Below are 9,435 nucleotides of genomic sequence, written 5' to 3' on the forward strand. Positions count from 1 at the left end.
GAAAGAAATGTCTGCTACATTTACTTGAAATGTGATTGCTAAATACTGACCATAAAGATGACCTCTGCAAATCATATACAATTGGACAACTTCACATTTTAAAAAATCACCTTAGAAGCCAGCCTCAGCAACATATGGAGGCTCTAAACAATTTAGTGAGACCTGTCTCAAAAAAAAAGGGGGGGGGGGAAAGGGCTGGGGATGTGGCTCAGTGATTAAGTCCCCCTGGGTTCAATCCACAGTACCAAACCAAACCAGACAAAACACAACATTAGAAAAAGTTCAAAATAGCAGAAAAATTTAAAATCCCTATGATTTACAAAAGATCCAAATTTAATAATATTTGTGTTTCCACAAAAATCTACAACTTTTTACAAAAAGATAGCAAAACTGAAGTTTTTCTTATGATAATTGCAATTTGGTGTTTTATTTATTTGGACTTCATATCTCCTCCCTTCATCTTTCTCATTCTAAGATGGCAAATTTCATCTCCTTTTCTTCTTTATTCTATCTTGTCTTCCTCTGAGGTCTGAAACCAAATATAGTAGATGAATGGTTAAAGGTCTTGGCAGAGAGCTTGGCCAGATCACTGTTAGCTTATGTTGTTAGCTATTAAAACTAGTTAATGTCTTCTTGTTACTTCTTGATGTTGTATGATGTATGTTTCTAGAAACTGCTTGTGGAATATTGCATTCATTTAATTGACATGTATTTCTTTAATTCCTGCAGTGTGCTACCTAGTGTTCTTAGGTCAGGAGATATAGCAGCAAACAAGACAGAGTCCCTGACTATATAGATATTGTAGAGGAGGAGACAGATGAACAACATGTAAATGAATAATCTGGTTTCTAGTGATAGGAAGAGACAAGAACCAAAGCAAGGGTTAGAGAGTGCTTGTGGTAGTGGGAGGTAGCTGTTTTAGATATGGTGGTCAGGGAACCTCTCAGGAGGTGGCATTGGAATGAAGCGAGGGATCAAGCTCTCTTATTTATGGGAGAAGGATTTAGACAAAAGGAACAGCATGAATGAAATCCATGAGTAAGATTGAGTCTGGCATATGCAAGAGGTCTGGTTACCCAAAGAAAAGGAGTGAAATAGAGAGGATGAAGGATAAGGTCAGATAGTTGGTCTTGGATGACCATGTGGTCCATGTAGCCCATGAGAGGGAATTCTTTTATTTCAAATGTGATAGGAAGCTCTTGGAGCCAAAGGAGTGACACATATGATCCAATTTTCCCAAACAAACAAACACCCCTACCCCTCCAACATCATTCTGGCTTCTGGTGTGGAGAAAAGACTGCCAAGGGGCAATATGGGAGGAAGGGAGAATAACTAGGAGGATATTGGCAAAGCTAAGGTAAGAATCTTATTTTAGACTACAGTGGTTTCCATGGTGATGGAAAGAAGTGGTTTGGTCTGGGATATTATTCGAACATCCAGTTTGCAGTGATTTGTATGTTTCTCCTATGATAGCAGTTGGCAGCCTGGAAATTTGTAACTTGAAAGACGAAAACTTTGTGCCTTCTAAGGAAAACTTTCCACCAAGATTTCTCATATCCAGTCAGAGGCTGGTGACTGAGTAGAGGCAAAGATTCTATGGTTGTGTGTGAATGTGAGACTACCTGGATGGAATTATTTAATAAGGAAGACACCTGGTTCCTTTTCTACCCAACATATGAATATTCATAAGAAGAAGCTCGAGTTACATAGTTAGCTGGGAGGCTGACAAATGCCTACTGGTTCTTTGTGGAACTGAAAGGACATTCCACAATAACCAGCTGAGCCAATCAGCTATGATAATGTTAAGTATGATGGCATAGCACAGGCTTCATGTGTATTTCAGTTCCAAGGCTGCATTATGAATGACATTATAAAATGTCATTTACACTTGGCATAACTTTAACATTGCAAATAAAATATGCATCTGGGCACTGTTTTGGAAAGCATGTGTTTCCAAGAGAGAGAAAATGATACTCCTTTTTACAGAAAAGGAAAACTTGAGTGATATGGATATGCATGTGATGATGTTAGTTTGCTCATTCATTAGACAATAGACTGAGCTCTCTTTTTACATCACACATCGTTTAGACCATAGTTATAATTTTCTAATACATGAAATTTCTATATTTTAGGGTCCATCTGGGTTAAAAGGAGAGAAAGGCGATAGGGTATGTATTTCTTAACATTTGGTGCTCATGTTTATTTTCTGTGTTAAACATTGAAGCCTGAAACTCTAGAAATAATATGCTAATGATTCTCTTGATTTCATTAACAAGGGAGACATCGCTTCCCAGAACATGATGCGAGCAGTTGCAAGACAAGTCTGTGAACAATTGATAAGTGGTAAAATTTATTTTCTTTTTATTCTGTGAATGATTTAAAAAATATTTGCAGGAATGCAGAGTTTGAGCCATACACTTTCTAAGTGAATATGTTTCTATTTAATTTTTGACGGGCTCTGGTTTTTACACAGTGTCAGTTTTGTATCTGATTAGATAAACCTAATGAGATTTTAAAGATTGTCATTAAGGTAAAATAGTAACTCAAGACAATATAATAATAGTCTTTTATTTCTATATTTAGTCTGATAACAAAATCATATTTTAAAAGGGCTTTTTAGTTTCTGAGTTAGAATTTTTAGTGAGCTTCATCATGGTATATCCAGAAGCAGCAAAGATTTTAAGTATTAAGACACTGAAAACATTTCAGTTACAACCTTTAAGTTATTCTGTGACCTTAAAGAAGGTGGCCCACTAAGATTAACTGGATCATAGAAAGTCAATTTTGGTGGGAACTTTTTCCTTGCCCCTATTTTTCACAGACTCTATGTCACAAGGCCTATTCAATAATAAAGCTCAGTTTCTGCAGACTGAGTGCAAGCTTTAAACTCAGGGTTCCACCTTTGGGAGGTTTTATGGTGTTTCTTGAAAGTGTGGTCCTGAGGACACTGACCTTAAAATCACTTATGTTGTTTGTTAGAAAAGATAGCTTCTGGGCTGTGGCATAAACCTAGTCAATCATTATCTGGAGATGAGGCCCAGAGATGTCTATTTTTCAGGGTCTTGCTAAGTTTCTTTGGGTCTTGCTAAATTGCTGAGGCTGGCCTTGAAATTGCAATCCTCCTGTCTCAGCCTCCTGGGTCACTGGGATTGCAGGCATGTGACACCATTCCCAGTGATATATCTTACAGGCGATTCTAATATGTACTCAAACCTGATTATCATTGCCTTAGATTCATACAAATATGGTATAATTTCTTAATTTGAAACATATTATATTTTGAGTGACATCAGATGGAGCATCTCAAGTCTTTATTTCAGAGCCATGTTAATCTTTAAGGACTCTTTTATATTAATAGTAATGCTTGCAGTTTATAGGTCAGCTTCTTTGGAAATGATTACTTATCTCGGATCACTTTGTATTGGGTGACTAGCATATCTAGTTTATTTTGGGGATTTTAATTACAATGTTTCCTGGAGGGAAGAGGTATGGAGATGGATTTTACTAGACACAAAGAGAAAATAACTTCACTTTCTCACCCCTCCTTGGAGACAGGGACCAGTGCATTGTATTTCTTACTAATAAGCCTAATTTCTATTTGCAGGCCAGATGAGCAGATTCAACCAGATGCTGAATCAGATTCCAAATGATTACCACTCCAATCGCAACCAGCCAGGTCCACCAGGTCCCCCAGGTCCTCCTGGCAGTGCTGGAGCCAGAGGAGAACCAGGGCCTGGAGGGCGACCTGGCTTCCCAGGAACACCAGGGATGCAAGGACCCCCCGGTGAACGAGGTGGGCATTTATGGGTGCTATAGGCAGGACTTTCAAGTATAGGAACTGGGCCAGGTTAAAAGCATCTGAAGTTGCCAAGCTACTTTACCTAGTCTTATCAGGACAGTCCTTCCAAAGCCACTGTCCATGAACTGTTTCCCTCTTTAGGCAACGTGCAGGTCATAGAGATCTACATCTTGGAAAAGAGGATGCTTTTGTCAGAAGATCTCAGCAGAGCTATTGTTATTTTCTGATTTTTGCTGTTCTGGTAAAGTGGGAAATTCTGTATCTTGGCAAGCTAAACCGGCAGCAAAATCTTAATAATTGCTGTGACGGTGGCAAGAGCTGAGCAGCAACTGAATGCACTTAAGCAGTCTGATAGCTTTAGATCCAAATTCTTTTTGTTCCTTTATTTAGGGCTTGGCACTGATCTCATATGCTTGTTTGACTTTAATTTCATGGTAGATAAGTGAAATTGAAGGAAAAGAAAAAAAACAAGATTTTCTTATTCCAGATGTTTTAGGACTTTTGGATGTCCACATTGGTCAAAAGTGTAGTTAACATTCAAGAGATAACTTACATATAACTTGGATACCCTGTAGAGCTACTAAAGATTAGATACCTTTAAGATGTTTTTCAACAATTTGTAACTACTTATTCAAAATTTCTGTTCTTAGTTACTATTTAAAAATATATTAGACATGTTTGTTTCCTTCAAATAATTTTCCCCCTGTCTTGTAGCCAGATTTGTTTCTTGGCCATGAATCTGGAATTACCCAAATGTCTAGAAAGAATTTGGCTTGAAGACTGAATTTCTTTGAAAAATTATTTTCTGCTTTCACTAAGGGAATGAATTACTTGAACCAAGTATTATCATGTAAGATGAAAACTCCATGTTTTCATATAATGCTTCCCTGTGTTTTCCTCTTCTTATTTTTCCTTAGGATTGCCAGGGGAGAAAGGAGAAAGGGGTATTGGATCTCCAGGACCTCGAGGGCTGCCTGGCCCCCCAGGTAGGTTTGCTAGTATTCAAGTGGGTAAGGATCATAGATGCTAAGAAAGTACCCAGTCCCCAAGAGACCCATGTCACCTCATTAACTTCAGGCATGTGTACCACATGATATATCTTTTAGCAAAAAATTCAACCTGTATAGCTCCTGTTACAAAAATGAGCAAGTTCTATTAGGCAATTACTATAATCCTAATATTTGAGGGTATGAATTTTAGTGATACAGAAGGCTGCTATTTTCTTTTTTTAGGGAATTCCTATTTGTTTTGTTTGCCTTCTTATTCTTTTTAAGGATATTTACTAGACTGGGAAAAATGTATTTCTTACTAAGAGCCTCGATACATTGCAAAATTTCCTGTACAGCTTCTAATACTTTGCAAAGAAATAACAGTAGTCTGGTTGTTTATGCATTTGGTTTGCTATGTTGAAAATGATTTTTTCTTCATTATAAGATTTGTGAGATCCTTGCAACCAGGGTTAGCTCCATGGATGAATTTTTACATTTATGTTAACCATAACTATCACTTGATCCAGACATAACATTGCTGTCTTCACATAGTCTGGCAGTGTGGAGCAGACACACCAGTGTCTTCATGGTAGTCCTGAATGGGTGCCAAGTAGAGGTGTTTCCTTCAGGTGTGCTTATCTCTGTGAGAGTGGGAGCAAACCTGAGAACTCACTGATAGCTTTGTTTGGCTGAATTCTTGCTAAATCAGTTTTCCCTTAATGAAAATTGTTGAAGTTGTAGATTTCTGGCATTAACTCTTGATGAGTCACTGGCAAGAAAGTTCCACCAAGCTTTGGTTCATATTAGGGGTTTCTTAAGGAAATATTTTCTTACCATGCACTAACAAATAGTCTCAAGTCAGTGGAGGTATAATTTCTTAATTTTTTAGTGATACTTTAAGTATTGCTGACTGCTTCAGGAGGGGAAATATATTTTTTTAAACTCCACCCTAGGTCCACAAGGAGAATCCAGAACTGGTCCACCAGGGTCCACAGGTTCAAGAGGTCCTCCTGGTCCCCCAGGTCGTCCTGGAAACTCAGGTATCCGAGGACCCCCAGGTCCTCCTGGATACTGTGATTCATCCCAGTGTGCCAGCATCCCATACAATGGGCAAGGCTATCCAGGTATGTTGTTGCCATTGTAGGAACCCAGTTTTCCTGAAGTGAAGACCCTATATGGAAATGAAGGATTGAAGGAAGGTTGATGTGAGGATTTCTTGAAGATATCAACTCTTTCAATTCTGTATTTTGATTAAGAATAGAGCTGTCTTCTAAAGCCTAAAACATCTTACTGTTAGACTTCAAATAATGATTTTCTCCTTCTATATTTCTATGTTTACCAAATCACATCATAAACCTCTCCTTATCTCTTATGGGAGTTTGAAGACTGTTAATTGACCAATTGACTTTTTTTTAAAAATATAAAGGATTTGTTGAATACAATAGTAGAATCCCAAGAATGTATATAAAATTTGTTGTGGGAGTCTAAATTTGTAGGCAAACTATTTGGTAATATAGTGCAGACAAGGGAAAATAATTCTTCATCCCACATTGTCTATGGAATTAATACTTAATAAAAATCTGGGACTGATTTTTTGAAAAAGGATTGTTTGAAATTCTAGTGTTTGACAGGTATAAGAGGGCAGAAGTCTCTTATGACTGACTTTGGAGAAAATGAGGACTGGGAGATAGGCTGATCTGGATACAAAATAGTTATGCAGTGGTCAACAGTGACTTTTTCATTAGTGCACTCTTGAGCATCTTGCAAGTTTTAAAAATGATACTGCTGTTTGATATGGTTTGCTACTAGCAAATAGTGCATGAGTAGTTGAATATCTAAATATCTATATATCTATATATTTATGTGCATAATTACATGTAACTGGAAGTAAGAGTGAATAATGTATATTTCTCATGCAATGTATTTACAAAATTACAATTTAATTTTTTATAAAATAAATTTAAATTACCAGTGCCTATGGCATGTGTGATGACAGAATATATGGATATATATATATGTATATTTTAACCATACATACTTAGATGGATGTTTATATATATATTTTTGCATAGTAATTCAACTTTTAAAAACTATCATCTTTGACCTGTTTCAGGTTCCGGCTAACAAATTTTCTAAGTCGCCAGTGCTGCTTACAGTTTGAATACATGAAAATCCTGTTTCTGAGATGTTTGCGCACGTGCTTATTAGAAAATGAGTCTGTATGGAAATCTCACCACAGATATGGTTAACGAACTGGGTAGACATCATAAAGGAGGGTGGAGACTCTTTATACTAACTTGAATGAGACAAAAGCAGTGGTGTCAGCCTGATGCATTTCAGTAATAATGTAGAAAAATATTTTTTTAAAAAAGTTCAAATACACAGCCATGAAGAGCATCAGTTTTGAAAGAGATGCCTAATAAAACTACTAACCAGCGAAGACTATGCCATTTTAGGAAAAACAATTAACCTGGTTAAAGAGAAAAGTCTTTTGTAAATAATAAACTAATTGTGGCTTGTAAATGATTTGTATGTAATCCTGTCCACTAAAATTACTTAACAATTTTACAAAAGCTTCTGCATCAAAGCCTGCTGCTTGCTCTATGCCGGAATAACACCGAATGGAATCTCCTCATCTCTTGCTTGTTAGCAATGTGTCTGATTCAGGGCATGTGACCTTTTTAGTGTTTTTTTTTTTTTTTGTACTGTGTAATCTCATTTGGGTTTTGTAACTGCAATTTTCAAACCAAAGTTTAAAGTCACCTATTTTTTTTTCCTGTTTTGTTGTAGTCACTGGTGTTTCTTACCCACTAGCTATAACTGAGTCTGTGTGAGGGACAGACACAGGAAATGTCATGTACTGTATATTACCTGGTGATGGTTGATTTTCACCTCCAGAGTTCAGTTTCTAGGAGTCAATAAAACTTATCTTCACCTCCTCACTTTTCCAAGTTGTTCTTTGACTTGAGGAGTTTGAAGTTGGGGATTTGCGAAAATCCTACCTACGTGTTGTGTTTACAATTCTTTGGCCCAGTCTCTGGTCCTTCCCAGGTATTTGTGCAATGATTGTATTTACTGCTGGATCTCTGAAGGTTTTTTTTTTTTTTCCTTAAAGTGCCATTTCATTATTTGATCACCAAATTCTCTTTGCCAATGGAAGTAATCAGAGCATTGTAATTTATCTATTTATGGTATTGAGGTTAAGACTGGAGTGCCATCACTGCCGGTGATGATTTAGCTTTTGCTGTGTGTGTGTGTGTGTGTGTGTGTGTGTGTGTGTGCCTTCCGATCATGCCATAACTGTGATGTTGAATCGGACAGAGCCCTACGTGCCCGAGGGCGGGGCCTACCTGCCTGAGCGCGAGCCCTTCATCGTGCCGGTGGAGCCCGAGAGAACCGCAGAATACGAAGATGACTACGGCGCCGACGATCCTGCGGGGGAGCAACCTCAGCGCGCGCGTTGGCGGCGTGCTGTGCTGCGCGGCCCGGGGCAGTGAACCTGAGACCGCGCACCGCCTGCTAGGCAGGGGGGAGGTGTTGGGATTCTCATTTACAGGTCAGATAGAGCAATGTATATCTTCTGTGATGTTTTCTCCGGCGTTGCTTCATCCACGAGTAACCTTTCTGACTGTAGAGAACCTTGTTTCTGCAGGAAGCCTATCTTGCAACACTCAATTCTGTAGGCATCTATGCCCTTGCCCTTAAAATGCTTGCAAAATGCCTTGTTCACCAAAGCTGCCAGGAGAGAACGTGCCCTGCGCTGGCAGCCTCAGTGAAACTCTTTGATTAAGCAGTAAATCTGGAACCCTGAGCTACTGTGTATTTAGAGAGGGCAGTTTAGCTTTTCCAGTACTTATCTGCAATTTAATTACACCACGATTCAAGAAATTCCCCTCCTAAAATCAGAAAAGAGTGAAAGTTGAGCTCCATTTAAATTTTTGGTCTTCCTCTTCTATCTTCTGTTATACATTAGGGCACAGAATGCTCTTACACATCTCCTTTATAAAGCAACCACAGATCTTAAGTTCCATAACTGAAGCTATTGTATCAACTGGATACAGTTCCATATTGCCGTAAACTTCCCTGTTTTAGACACACTAACATTTATGCCAAATTGCAGATTATTCTGCAGAGATGGAATTGCATGTTTGTGTTGTATATTTAGTATGAACTTTTTTTTCAGAACATAATGTTTCTTAGTTATCAAAAGCAGTTGGAAAATGTTTGCAAGACTATGAACATAGAATTGCTGCTTTTATATTTTAACTGCAGATTGTGAATTTCACTGCCTTATATTATTTATTTCTGAAACAAAAGAGGCATTTTTCAATAAAACTACTGAAAATTTCACATGGTATGTTTTTTTTTCTTTGAAGAGCTTTTGGACCACTTAGGCAGTTGTTACAACAAACAAACTCATGTCCTTGGATACACACTGTTACAAATCTTGCTAATACTATTAAATTATGCTAAATAACTTTAGATTTTTAATGATATGGTGAAGTCATAGAAACAGAGTGGTGAGAACCTTAAAAAGCCCAACAGATTCCAAAGGCTTTATTAGGAATGTGTGGGTTGGTGGAAAACAACTAAGTATCCTAGGAGACCCCAAACAACCAAATAATCTCTAACATCCCACATGATTTT

General features: G+C 37.8%; 1 protein-coding gene across 4 annotated transcripts in view; it reads left to right on the plus strand.

Annotated features, from left to right (window-relative positions):
- Col12a1 (collagen type XII alpha 1 chain) overlaps positions 1-9,138 on the plus strand; it is a 111,576-nt gene extending 102,438 nt beyond the window's left edge. For 3 of the 4 annotated variants that reach the window (XM_005340334.5, XM_021720224.3, XM_021720226.3), the window contains 6 exons: positions 2,133-2,168; positions 2,277-2,343; positions 3,605-3,793; positions 4,717-4,785; positions 5,742-5,912; positions 8,110-9,138. In XM_005340334.5, coding sequence (XP_005340391.2) covers positions 2,133-2,168; positions 2,277-2,343; positions 3,605-3,793; positions 4,717-4,785; positions 5,742-5,912; positions 8,110-8,285 — 708 coding nt within the window. In that variant the 3' untranslated portion in view covers positions 8,286-9,138. Of the gene's footprint in view, positions 1-2,132; positions 2,169-2,276; positions 2,344-3,604; positions 3,794-4,716; positions 4,786-5,741; positions 5,913-6,901; positions 7,731-8,109 lie in introns of those variants that run through there. The other variant, XM_021720225.3, reaches the window with a different exon arrangement.
- The last annotated feature ends 297 nt before the right edge of the window (positions 9,139-9,435 follow it).

Source organism: Ictidomys tridecemlineatus, chromosome 8, assembly GCF_052094955.1.
Source record: "Ictidomys tridecemlineatus isolate mIctTri1 chromosome 8, mIctTri1.hap1, whole genome shotgun sequence".
Classification (NCBI taxonomy): Eukaryota; Metazoa; Chordata; class Mammalia; order Rodentia; family Sciuridae; genus Ictidomys; species Ictidomys tridecemlineatus.